The sequence below is a fragment of the Hemicordylus capensis genome, chromosome 8 (assembly GCF_027244095.1).
Source record: "Hemicordylus capensis ecotype Gifberg chromosome 8, rHemCap1.1.pri, whole genome shotgun sequence".
NCBI classification, from domain to species: Eukaryota; Metazoa; Chordata; class Lepidosauria; order Squamata; family Cordylidae; genus Hemicordylus; species Hemicordylus capensis.
This window is the reverse complement of record NC_069664.1, coordinates 2,756,458-2,769,992: the sequence shown is the minus strand read 5'-3', so window position 1 is coordinate 2,769,992 and position 13,535 is coordinate 2,756,458. Positions and strand designations below refer to the sequence as shown.

Genomic DNA, 13,535 nt, shown 5'->3' with positions numbered 1-13,535 from the left:
TCGTGTGTGGCTATTAAAAATGCTTCAAATTCTCAAGTCTGCGTTATTTAGTGGCTGTGTTCCTTACTCCCTCCTCCTCCCTCCTCCCCACTGGGCATGACAGGAGTTATCCTTTTTGTAAGCCTGCACGGTAGGTTGGGCCGAGAGAGGATTGCAGTTGCTCCAGGACCAAGGGATATTGTGATATATTTTCATTGGGAGGCATACTGGGGTGGCAGAAGAGATGAGGGAGAAGTCGCCATAAAGTTGTGTTGTTTTTTAAAAGTATATTCTGCTCTTCCTCCAAGGAGCCCAGAGAGGTGTACATGGTTATGTTTATCCTCACAGCAGCCCTGTGAGGTAAGCTAGGCTGAGAGATATGTAACAGGCCCAGAGTCACCCAGTGAGTTTCATGGCTGAACGGGGATTTGAACTCAGGTCTCCCCAGTCCTAGTCCAACTCTCTAACCACTACACCACACTGGCTCTGCAGCCTAAGAGAGCCAATTGTCATGTCGTTCCCAGTGCATTATGGGGTGAGTTGGTTCCCCATAAAGGAGGTTTCTGGCACCACAATGTCATAGGAAGGGGGCGGAATGTTCAAGATTGCAAGGGAAGGGGTTTAACCAGGGTTCCGCAAACTTGAGTCCCCAGCAATGGCTGGGGATTATGGGAGTTGTAGTCCAATGATATCCATGGACCCAAGTTAGAGAAACCCTGGGTTAACCCTTTCTTTCCCTGTACTGCTCCTTGGATGCCAACCCCCCCCCCTTCCGCAAAACTGCTACCAAGGGGGAAACATCCGGTCTCAATATGGGGATCTGACATCATGCTAATTCCCTATAAAAACTGAGTGAATAAAGGAAGGTCAATTCCAGAGCAGGAGCAAAGAGCTACTGGGCAAGCAAGCACCGCTAGCGAAACAAGAATAAGTCTTGGTCATTAATGCTCCTTTCAAATATTTGCTTGGCTTGTAAGGGATCGCCTGAAATGCTGCCCGTAGCCAACACCTCAAAGACAAACACATCTGGATTTCTCTTTCCTCACTGAGCAAATAGTATTTGGAAGGTATTAGGCATGCCATCATTTGAAGTTTAAAATCTGATTTTCCACTGAAGACACAGTAAACATCAACTGCTCCTATTCTCAAGGGCGGCTGCTGTCCCTCTCCTGGTCCTGGCTTTGTTCAGTGTTGTCTCTTCAGGATTCAGCTCCTTCTCCAGGGTCTCTTGAAATCCAGTCTGCAAGTGGGTGGGTGGGTGGATACCCTGTCTCCAGTGCACCTGGATGCCAGTGGGTGCCCAATTTCAAGTAGGGGCCACTTGAGCAAAAAGCCTCCCATGTGAGGGTCATTTCCCACTCTCCTGCTGAGTGCTGACCTCTGCACAGTCCTGAGCTTCTCTCAGTGCTGGGAGGGCCCTTTAAGAGAGACGGAGGAGCCCTCTCTCAAGAGAAGGAAAGCACTGAGAGAGACACTACTTCCCAGCACGCCTTGCAGCCTTCCAAAATGGTGCAGGAGCCCAACAAGGCTCTGTTTCCCTTCATAAGCCTCCCTCCTGTGCCCTGACACGGCACAGTGGGAATGGCCAGGGGCATATCTAGGGTGGGGCAGGCAGGGAACGTGCCCCAGGCACCACTTGCAGGGGGCGCCATTTTTTAAATTAAAAAAAAAAAAAATTAAATGGCCACCGAAAACAAAATGGCAACCACACATGCTGAAATGGCCTCTGTGAGGCCCTAGGCCATGCCAGGCCTCGCAGAGGCCATTTGAGCATGTGCGGTGGCCATTTTGTTTTCAGCTGCCATTTAAAAAAAAAAACAGTTATTTTTAAAAATGGCCACCACATATGCTCAAATGGTCCCTGTGAGGCCCTAGAGGCCAGTGGGGGGAGGGGGAACCTTTGCAGACCCCCCCTGGCCTTTATGAAGCCCCCCGAAGGGGCTACAGGTAAAAAAAATTAAATTTAATATAAATCACTGTACTCATATTCAGTTTGGCACTATGTACAGAGAATCAGGGCTTGTGAAATATTAAAAGATTAACGAGCTTGACTTGTATTTTTCAGCTGATATTATGGTAAAGTTATCTGATGGGTGTCAGATGTTTGGACAGGGGGCGAAATGTCAGTGCTTGCCCTAGGCGCTATTTTCCCTAGATATGCCTCTGGGAATGGCCCTCTCCAGTGGTGCCAGAGGGACTGTGCAGAGTTTGAGAAGATGCAGGCTGGGTTTGTGCGACGTGAAAAACAAGCTCCCCTCCTTTGCTGCCATGAGCGGTGCCAATTGGCAAGACTTCCTGAACTCGGGTCCCCAGAGGTTGTTAGACTACAACTCCCATCATCCCCAGCCATGATGATCCCCCAACGTTCCAACAATGACCTTTGTGGCTGGGGATGATGGGAATTGTACTCCAACAGTTTCTGGGGACCCGAGTGGATGGAAAATGCTGCAAAGGGCCTGAAAATGAGAACTGACTACATGACTGATGCATGGGGCTGTTATTTATTTATTATTATTATTTATTCAATTTCTATACTGCCCTTCAAAAAATGGCTCAAGGCAGTTTACAGAGAGAAATAATAAATAACTAAGATGGCTCCCTGTCCCCAAAGGGCTCACAGTCTAAAAAGAAACATAAGATAGACACCAGCAGCAGTCACTGGAGGGATGGTGTGCTGGGGGTGGATAGGGCCAGATACTCTCCTCCTGCTAAACATAAGAGAATCGCCATTTAAAAAGGTGCCTCTTTGCCAAGTTAGCACTGTTCCCTCTAAGGTGTGCACATGTGCGCGCACTCACACATTTTCTGAAGTCCATTCAGTTAATTTTAGATCCCGCTCAGATTGAATCAGGAAGGCCCCACTCTGAATGCACATGGTGCGCACACACTGCCTTGATTCTGCTGCCCAGAACAAAACTCATTCCGCGCACAGAGGGGAAAAATTAGAGAGAACACTGGTGCTGTCCGCAATCATGTTTGATCATATGAAGAGGAGACGGTGCCGTGGAGGAGAAGGGTACCGCCTTGCCTGATAGGTAAATAGGTAATAAAAATATTTAGCTTTCTCTCAAACTTCCCAGAGATACTTAATGAGAAAAATAAATATTTGATCAGAGAGACTTATATTTGCGTATTCTCGTAGTTGGGTACATAAAGGGCAGCAAGAAGACAAGACCGATTCTTCCACCTTGGCTTTCGGTGTCTGGTCTTTTGGCTCGGAGTCCAAGCTAGCGCCAAGATGAAGATGCTCGTAAGTACTTGTCCATTTCAGAGTTTAAGGTGTTGGCCTCCTCGGCCTGGCTGTTGCTAGGTAGAGGCTGGGACAATCATACTAATGGCAGCAACTCACATTCAACCTAGATCTGCATGTGTCAGGCCTCTAAGCACCCAGGCCGAGAACAAAGGGGGACCCAAGCATGGTATAGACGGGCCTCAGAGGTTTGGCAACACTGCTCTCCTTGAGGTTGGTTGCAGTCACACAACCCCCAAGTCCTGCCCCCTTACTTACACTGAGCCATTGGGCCCTCTTTGGTTACTCGCTCCTCAACATTGGCCAGTCTGTCTTTAAATAGATCTCAACCCCACTCGGAAGCCTGGGTGCCTTTCCCTGCCTGGGCCATTCTTGGCCCAAACCAGCAGCAATGGCGCCATCCCAAATTCGGGACAGTGGGTGGGGTGTGCGGTGCTCTCCCTGGGATCGGGGTCTGTACTCCTCCTTTCTCCTGCCCCTTCCCCCGCCGTTCCCCAACATAATGATTGGGTCACCCAGAGAATTCACTTATAAACTGCACGATTCTATTCAAGCCACTAATGCACAGAGGCTTAGTGTGGAGAAATGCAATGGAATGGAAGGTTACTTAAAGAAAAGCCATTTTAAAATGTACTCTGTTTTATTTCCCTTCCACTCAAGATTTTGACTGCTGGCCTCTTGGGGCTGTTTATGAGCTCGGCTTTTGCAAACGACGTAAGTAGCCCATCTTATGAGCTTCTTAGGAGACTGGTTCCTAGCCTTTGCCTCTGCCTTTTGCCGAAGCTTTGAGGAGGAACACCTCATTCCTCTCAAGGGAGGAGCACTGCCCTTGCTTATCTGTGCAGTATGGATGGGTCCTTGCAAATCACCACTCTGTGATGGAGACCACCAGAACTGCCAAGTGGCCTCCAGCTCATCACACACGGATACAGCAGTCAGTGCTCTGGTGGCAGCACACCAGAGCTCTCTCGGTTTCCCACTCTGTTGCCGTGAAAGGTGGCCAGATCTGCTGCTTGATGCTTCCAGTTTGCCTTGCCTCTTGTGCCTTTGCTGAAGTTTGACCTGGGTGCCCCGTCACCCGAGGAGTGCGCAGCCTGGCTTTGATTTGAGCCATGCAGGCTGCTCATTTGCAAGTCCAAATGACGAGCCTGCTGCTGGTTTGAGGACGCAGTGGGAGAGAATTCCCACTGAGAGAATTCCCATTATGGGGGCCAAGCTCTAAGCAGCATCTTTCCATCTTGGAGGTGTCGATCTGGGAAAGCAACCTGAGACCGTTTCTTTTTGGAAATGAATGCTGAGGCAGGCAGTTCATCTTCAAGTGTATAAGGCTAGCTGTTTTTCGGAGGGGGGGTGGGTTCTGGTACTGTGTATGCACCCCGCAAGAACTGGAGAGGAGAGCTGGTCTTGGGGTAGCAAGCATGACTGGTCACCTTAGCTAAGCAGGGTCCACCCTGGTTGCATTTGAATGGGAGACTTGATGTGTGAGCACTGTAAGATATTCCCCTTAAGGGATGGAGCCACTCTGGGAAGATCAGAAGGTTCCAAGTTCCCTCCCTGGCAGCATCTCCAAGATACGGCTGACAGAGATTCCTGTCTGCAACCTTGGAGAAGCTGCTGCCAGTCTGCATAGACAATACTGAGCTAGACAGACCAATGGCCTGACTCAGTATATGGCAGCTTCCTATGTTCCTAACTGGTGCCTTAGGGACCTCCTAGGTCTTCCTAGTGGATGGGCCAGTCTTGGCCTTCTTTCCCTCTCCCAAGAACCCTTGCTCAGCTTGATGGTGGATCTTTGTTCTCAGTCTATCCAGCTCATAAACAAGGACAATGATGGAGGAACTGTCTACCAGACGGTGAACATCAACAATAAGATCAACGTGGCAACCTTTAACCTTTACTCTGGAACTCACTCAACCAATGCGCTTGTCGACTACAACAGTGTACGTATCAAGCCAAGCAACTTGGTCGGGCCACTGGTTGCTCAGTGGTGGTGGTTGGGAATCTCTTGTGACTAATATTTGCCACGGTGTTTTACAGGGGATCATTCTTTACCACATGCCCTACAAGAGGATATGTGTCGTGTCCAGGATGAACAGGGACAGCTTCCCAAGTATAACGCAACTTGAGAGCATGATCCACGAGGTATTAGCAGAGATATCTATCTATCTATCTATCTATCTATCTATCTATCTATCTATCTATCTATCTATCTATCTATCCGATTTGTACTCCGCCCCAAACTTTTGTCTCTGGGCAGTTAACAACATAAAAACTTTAAACAATTTAGATAATTTAAAATCAAACACAGATTAAAGCCTAAAAATTTAAAAAGCTGAAAAAGCTTGGTGGATTTTCAAACACTTTTAAAAAATTGTCAGAGATGGGGAGGATTATATTTCAGTAGGGAGCGCAGTCCACAATCTCAGGGCTGCAAGCAAGAAGGCCTGCCTGATATACACCTGATTCAGACATTATGCTGTACAAGTGTACAGATGTCTGTACACTCGTACATGTGTTTGTGTGAATGACTGTGCCTGTGTTCATTTTGAAAGTGAACCCGGATACAGGCTCTGCATGGTGCAGATTGGAAGTGTACTTCTCCACCCGTGCTCAGCATAACATGTGAATGACCGTACCTGTGTACACTTATTGAACAAGTATTGAACATAACATGTGAATGGGCCTCTAGAATAAGCTCAAGACATGTTGAAAAACCTAAATGGCACTCCTGTCCCTCTAACTAACAGGGGCCATGATCCAGCAGAATATTTCCCTGCACACCTCTGCACCTCGGAGGGTGGCCCTGGTGTCTTCATCAGAGTCTAGGGCTGGGCATTTGCCTCCAGGTTTTGCCGGAAACAACATCTTAAGGTGAGGGGGGGCGGGCGGTCCCATCTTGGGAGAAACGTCAATAACTTTTTAAAACATGATTTTGATTTTGATTTTATTTTAAAACATTTCTGGTGCCTATAAGTTTCCGGGCAAAATACAAGGGTGCTGTTTATAACCTATAAAGCCCTAAACAGCTTGGGCCCTGGGAATTTAAGAGAATGTCTTCTTACTTATGAACCCCACTGCCCATTGAGATCATCAGGAGAGGTCCGTCTGCAGTTGCCACCGGCTTGTTTGGGGGCTACTCGGGGACAGGCCTTCTCCACTGCTGCCCCAAATCTTTGGAACACGCTTCCTGCTGAAATAAGGGCCTCCCTATCTCTGACAGCTTTTAAACAGTCCTTAAAGAGGCATCTGTTCACCCAGGCTTTTAATTAGATATTGTTTTAACATCATTTTAAAATGTTGTTTTAAAATTTAAATTGTTCTGTTTTAACTTTTACTATTTCATTTATTTTGTTTTAACTACTGTTTTAAGTCCTGTTTTTTGTTTGTTTGGTTTTTGTCATTTATTTTAACTAAATAGTTAAAATAAATAACAAAACTAAAATAAACTTTTAGTTAACTAAAAAGTTTTAACTCTTTGCTTGTTGTAAACCGCCCAGAGATGTGAGTTTGGGGCAGCATAGAAATGTGTTCAATAAATAAATAAATAAATAAATATAAAAATTTCTATCCCACTCTTCCTCCAAGAACCCCAGAGTGGTGCACATAGTTATGTTTATCCTCACAACAACCCTGTGAGGTAGGTTGGGCTGAGAGAGAAGCGACTGGCCCAGAGTCATGGCTGAATGGGGATTTGAACTCAGGTCTCCCTGCTCCTAGGCCTGCAGCCCCACTAGGCCACACACTGGTTAGGAGAAGAAAAAAGAGTTGAGACCTTCTTAGGGGAGTTCTGCATCTCCCTGGCCTGTAACAGCCTTGGGGTTCCCTCTCTGGGCCCTTTAGTCACATCCTGGTGTGCAAACAATCAGGATCTTTTCTCTGTAACTCACCACCTCCTGACATTTGCACCTCACCCTAAGGAGAGGAGAGCTGGTCTTGTGGTAGCAAACATGACTTGTCCCATTAGCTAAGCAGGGTCTACCCTGGTTGAATTTAAATGGGAGACCACATATGAGCACTGTAAGATATCCCCACTGCTCTGGGAAGAGCAGCAGGTTCCAGGTTCCCTCCCTGGCAGCATCTCCAAGGTAGGGCTGAGAAAGACTCCTGCCTGCAACCTTGGAGAAGCCGCTGCCAGTCTGTGTAGACAATACTGAGCTAAATAGACCAATAGTCTGACTCAGTATGTGGCAGCTTCCTATGTGCGTGTCCTTGTAATAGTTTAAAAATACTATTTAAACACCATTTTTAAATTCTACCCTTTCTCCTGAGCCTTTTGACTTCCGTGTCTTTTTCTCTTCCTTTCATGTTCTTTCTTTCCCCTTTTCTCATGACCTTAGCGTATGAACCTGAGAGCTTGATGTTTTTAAAAAACATAGTTCCAGTACAGCCCTAGTTTTTATTAATTATCCTCCTCCTGTGTTGGAATGAGTTTCTTGAGTATCAACTGCCTAATCTTCATCAGGATTATCCAGGGTATACTTGAGGGCATATATATAAATATAGATAGATATATTGAATGCACATAACTAGTGTTCCGCAACTGTGTGTTCTCTCTGTCGTGCAGGGGCATGCCTTGACTTCTCTCCACCGAAGCTATGGCATCTCCCGCAAGGTTGTGAGCCACATGTCTGAGCTCGGAAGGCCCACCCAAGCCATCTGTGAAGGCCTGACCACCTACTGGGCGACTGAGTTCCAAAGTGAGTTTGGCCAGAGTGCCATAACGTTTATGTGGGCAGGGGAAGGATAACCGGTTCCAGTGGATTCGGCAGCCAAGAGGGTAGAGATCCTTGTGCCTCGGAACGGATTGAGAGCCGCTGTGAAGGGGTCAGTGCTGACTGCAGTGCGATTCTCTAGCACGGATCTTTCATCACCGCAGTAGGAATCCCTGTTCATTCACAGCATCCAATTAATCAATAGAAGAGACCGGCCAGGTGGTCAGGAGATGAATGTCGGAGGCCTTCTGCTGAATCAGGCCCTTGGGCCATTAGTACAGGGTCATCTGCACCAGGGGTTCCCAACCTGTGGTACTCCAGATGTTGCTGAACTACAACTCCCATCATCCCCAGCGACAACAAACTAAAGGGGAGTGGGTGGGAGTTGTAGTTCGGCGACATCTGGAGTACCACAGCTTGGGAACCTCTGATCGACACTGACTGGCAGCATCACAGGGGAGGGGAGCTGGTAGCAAACATCAGTTGCCCCCTTTGCTAAGCAAGGTCTGCCTTGGTGCGCATTTGGATGAGTGACTGCTGTAAGATGAGCAGTGTACCACGGTGGGTGGGTGGTTCTCGAGTGGTCCTCTGTCTGTCTCAGCACTGATCACCAGGCCCACCCGCCTTCTCCTCAGAAATGTTACAGCATCCATGCTCCCAAACAGTGTTCATGAGCCCTCAACAGAAAGACTGAGAGAAGCCTGATGTTCTAGACGATGCTGAGTGCTGCTGTTTCTTTAGCCCACAGTGCTTTTCAGACGTAAATTTGGGGCTAAATTAAAGCATCAGAGGGCAGAATTATGGTGGCCGCTCTCTTGATTTACATGTGTTCATTTGATCTCTGTGCCTCTGAAGGGCTCTCAGTCATGTGATAAGAGTGAGACCTTTATGCATACAGCTGTATGAATGGAATTCTAATAGAAATCCCGATACTTCTAATAAATGCATTCTAATAAATTAGGGAAGAGCCTTACCACCACATGTGTTCATGTAATCCCCAAATAGGGTTGCCAACTGTCCCTCATTACGCGGGACAGCCTTCATTTCAGGGATGAAATGTTGGTCCCTATAGGGACAGCATTTGTCCCTCATTTTGGTGGCGGGGCCAGCAGCTTCTTATTTTGAGAAGTTTTTGGTTGAAAAGTGGTATAACTTGAATATGTTCTCAATAATAACAATGCTGGCATTATTCATTAGCATATAATTCATATAGGCTCCTCAGCTCCTCGCCCTTCTGAATAGGTGATTGGTGCTCTCACTGCTGGCAGACCAATCACCTATTCAGAAGGGCGAGGAGCTGAATGTGGGGGAGAAAGGAAAGAGCCCTATATTTAATGACCTTGAGAACACATTGTTCCTTTGGTGAGCAATTTCACATTTGTTAGATTTCTGTTTCCCCTCAGAACAGCATTTCATTTTGGAAATGCAAATTCATTCATTGTTGAAAATGTCTTAGCATCATGTCTGGCTTACATTTTCCTTCATCCACAGGGCCATATCCTTTAGTTGGAGGCAGAGGCTGTGCTGGACTGAATCTCCTCATTCTGAAGGTGAATTTATGTGGAGGCATTTCCCTCTTCTAACCGGGACTGGAAAGACTTCTCCCAACTTCACTGTAAGTGTTGTCATCCCACTGAGTTCAGTGGGACTTACTCCAAGTGAGCGTGCATATGATTGCAGCCTAATTCTATGCTTCAAATTTTAATTTTTTTTTTTTTGCAGACTTACCAAAAATATGCAAAACACATTTCTGATGTGATATCTCCACTGACTGAACATGAAGCTATGACATTTGGTCTGCAGAATCATTCGATATTGCTACATTTCACTTTCAAAAAGAAGCACACTAATTAATGTACTCATCCATTTCTGGGGAGGGTGAATCTGCGGAAAGGCTTGGTAATGTTTGCTTTGGGATATTTGGATTGAATGTTGGGATGGTATTTATGTTACAGTCTTTACGTTCACTGCATAAGTTTCTATTGATTTTTTCCCCTTTTTCTTTTTAAGAATTTTATTAAATTACATACATTACACTTACAATGCAAATAGTTCCAAAAACTCAGACCAAGTCCCTTTATACTTAGAAAAACAAGATCTAGTCTTTTAAAAAGGACATTTGTGGACTGCTAAAGTAAGTAAATCGAAGAGACATTTTTCAGTATCTGGTAGGTACTTCCATTTCCAATTTTGTAGAATAATGCATTTAGCCACTAGAAAGGCCCTAGTAAGCCATTTTCATTGATGAAGGGTTATTCCTTCTACATCACAAAGCCTTCCCAACAAAACTGAAATAGGATCTAGATCAGTGATTCTCAAACTTGGGTCCTCAGGTGTTATTGGACGTCAACTCCCATAATCCTCAAGCAAAGGACAGTGAGGCTGGGGATTATGGGAGTTGAAGTCCAATAACACCTGAGGACCCAAGTTTGAGAATCCCTGATCTAGAGGATATTCCCTTGCTATGACTAGATTGACATAGTCACTTACCTTTTTCCAGAATGGAGATATTACCTTACAATTAAGGAACAGATGTAAGAATTAGCAATATTCAGTGATTCAATATTCAGGTCTTTACATTTGTCGCTTAAGTTTCTATGGAGTTATGGAGTTGCTATGGAATTGAGCAATATTAAATCATCATTCGTCTTACAGTCTTTACATTAATAACGTACGTTGCTGTGGTGTTACAGAAGCAATATTAAACGATCATTTGGTGTTTTCATGAAACTTGGTATGGATATTTGTTGCTCAAGTCTGAATGACCGGAATGAATATATTACATTCTTAGGTTCAAATCTATCTTTCAAGGCTGATGTTAACAAGTTGATGATATTTTCGGTTTGGCCAGTGTTGGTGTGGTACAGTGGTAGTGATATAGCGTGATCAGTTGCAACTATTGGAATAACTTTTGCCGACATGAAAAAACTCAAATGTGACTACTACAGAGACAACAATTGGAGATTCCTATTGGAGACTACTACTGAATACTACGTGAATACGAATATGAATATTAACCTATGGAATTCTCTGCCACAAGATGTGGTGACAAGCACCAGCCACAATGGCTTTAAGAAGGGCTTAGATAAATTCATGGAGGACAAGCCTATCAATGGCTGCCAGTCTGAGGGGAACCTGAGGGGCAGAAGCTGAACACTTTATTCAAATATCTTAATGCTGTCTTCAAGAATTAAGCGGTGGAACGTCAGGGAATAAATCTGATTAAATAAATAAAGATGGTGTGTAATCCTAGCCTGGGGTTCAGTTCATTAACTGGGTCTTCAAAGGGGTTGGCTTTGAATGGTGTGATGACGATGGCAATACTCTCCAGAGAATGTGATTTCAGTGGCCACTTTTCACAAGCCACCCACCCCGTCCACCCTGTGATATCAAAAGCATTCCCTTATAGTGGTGACTTTGAAAGGAAGCACAAGTGAAGGATTCCTCTCACCCTGAACTAGCTCCCTGTACATCAGAGGTGCGGGGCACAAGTTTTAAGACCCTACTTAACAAAACCAAACCAGGACTGGGAAAAGTACCCCACAGTGGAGACGGGCAGCTATTTCCTGCATCCCCCCCTATAGAATTCTTTGCACAGGAGAGGGCCGGGACTGTTTGTATTCTGTGCAGTCGTTTTAATTGTTCTTATTCCACCACTACAAATATTCCTATACTGCTCTTTAACAAAAGTTCTCAAAGCGGTTTACATAGGAAAATGCATACATCAATCAGATGGCCCCTGGTCCCCAAAGGGCCCCCCATCTAAAAAGAAACAGAAGGCAAATACCAGCCCCAGCCCCTGGAGGGAGGCTGTGTGGGGGATGGAGAGGGCCAGCTGCTTTGATACCTGTTGCATTTTAAATTATGTACACCGCCTAAAGGTGCACACATCAGGTGGTGTATGAATAAATCAATATGGTTTGGGCACAGTGGCTGGGGCAGCCCCGCCTTCCACATTGCAAGGGCATTTGCGTTTCTTCGAAGCCTCCTTGCATTTCTTCCTGCTAGTTGTACAGCAGTGGGACTCCAGCAAGGCCGCCAGAGAAAAAGGGGGTGCTCTGCTCAGTCTGTATATGGCACCTCTACATCAAAGGTCCACCGTCACCCTCAGTCCAGAAAGGAGAGGGAGAGGTTTCCTGAGCCCCCGGGAGCCCAACGACCAGTTGGCACCACTCTGCTGCCCGAGAAAAGGGCAAGATGTTGGGACCCTCCGGACACCATGTAGTAGCTACCATGCTTGGAGAGAAGCAAGCACCACAAGAATGGGTGACGTTGGTTGAAGCAAGCTTCCCACTCGGGTTCCTGGACATTTCAGACCCAGGACAACACTTTCCCCACACCCGGGACTGTCCAGGCGAATCCTAGACATATTGCAACCCTAAATGCAGCCCCTTTGGGCCCAGGGGAGCTGCTCCTGAGGAGACTGAGGCGGGGGGAGATTGCAGAGCAGAATATCAATAATAATAATAATAATAATAATAATAATAATAATAATAATAATTATTATTATTATTATTATTATTATTATTATTATTATTATTAAGGAGAGGAGGGGGGTGCTGAAAAGACCGAGAAGGGGACATTCTGAGGAGACTGAAAGGTGGGGTTCTGTTCTGAGGAGATTGAGAAGGGGAAATTGGGAGGAAATTAAGTGAAGGAAATTTTGAGGAGATTGTGAGCTGGGGCCATTCTGAGCAGAGTCAGAGGTTGTGAAGAGGTTGAAGCCCTATCCAGACATTATGCTGCATGTGCGCACAAATGTCTGTACACATTGTTGTTGTTGTTGTTAAAACTTTTATACCGCCCTTCCAAAAGGCTCAGGGTGGTTTGTATATGTATATGTATGCACATGTATATGTTTTTATGTGAATTACTGTACATTACAAGTGCGTTTAAAAAGTGAGCTTGTGCGTAGGTCCCCTCAGATGCATGTTACAGATGAGAAATATCCTGCTGTACATGTGAACAACCGTACGTGCGTACTGTTGTGTATGTGCACACACTGTACATAGACTGTGTGTGCATTGAACATAATGAGTGGATAGGGCTTGGGTGAAGAAGATTCTGAGGAGAAAACGGAGCCTGCCACAACCACTATTCCCCCCCCCCACTTTGCACACTGTGCAAGACCAGTGTGATTATTCCATGCAAAACACTCCTCACATCATTTTGACTGCCTATTTTTGTAGTCCAGTTGAGAAAAGGGTGAGTCAGACACTGACAATCGCTTGGAAAGTGAGACGTGTAGCAAAAATAGGTAACCGTAGACTGTAATTATGTGTCAAGAGGTAGAGCAAGCACCAGGGGGGTCTGGAATTACGTGGCCACATGCAAAAATAATAATAAATCCAGTTTGGGACATGGATTATTCAGGCACCCAACGCAGTCACGGGACCAGACAAGTCAAGTCTGAGCATGCCAGCTGTGGAAAATTTATTATATTTACTTTTAGATTTATATCCTGCTCTTCCTCCAAGAAGCCCAGAGCAATGGACGTGGTGATGTTTATCTCCACAACCACCCTGTGAGGTAGGTTAGGCTGAGAGAGAACTGGCAAAACAAAACACTCGACTTGCATTTCCTCACTGCAACCA

At 45.7% G+C, this 13,535-nt stretch overlaps 1 protein-coding gene across 1 annotated transcript; it reads left to right on the top strand.

The window, feature by feature from the left end:
* The first annotated feature begins 1,790 nt into the window (after positions 1 to 1,790).
* LOC128333940 (gastrokine-1-like) lies at positions 1,791 to 10,671 on the top strand. Its single transcript, XM_053270054.1, has 8 exons — positions 1,791 to 1,926; positions 3,122 to 3,229; positions 3,890 to 3,943; positions 5,032 to 5,169; positions 5,267 to 5,371; positions 7,794 to 7,926; positions 9,433 to 9,556; positions 9,664 to 10,671. Exons 2-7 carry the CDS (start codon positions 3,218 to 3,220, stop codon positions 9,522 to 9,524), a joined length of 534 nt encoding a protein of 177 aa, XP_053126029.1. The 5' UTR covers positions 1,791 to 1,926; positions 3,122 to 3,217; the 3' UTR covers positions 9,525 to 9,556; positions 9,664 to 10,671.
* The last annotated feature ends 2,864 nt before the right edge of the window (positions 10,672 to 13,535 follow it).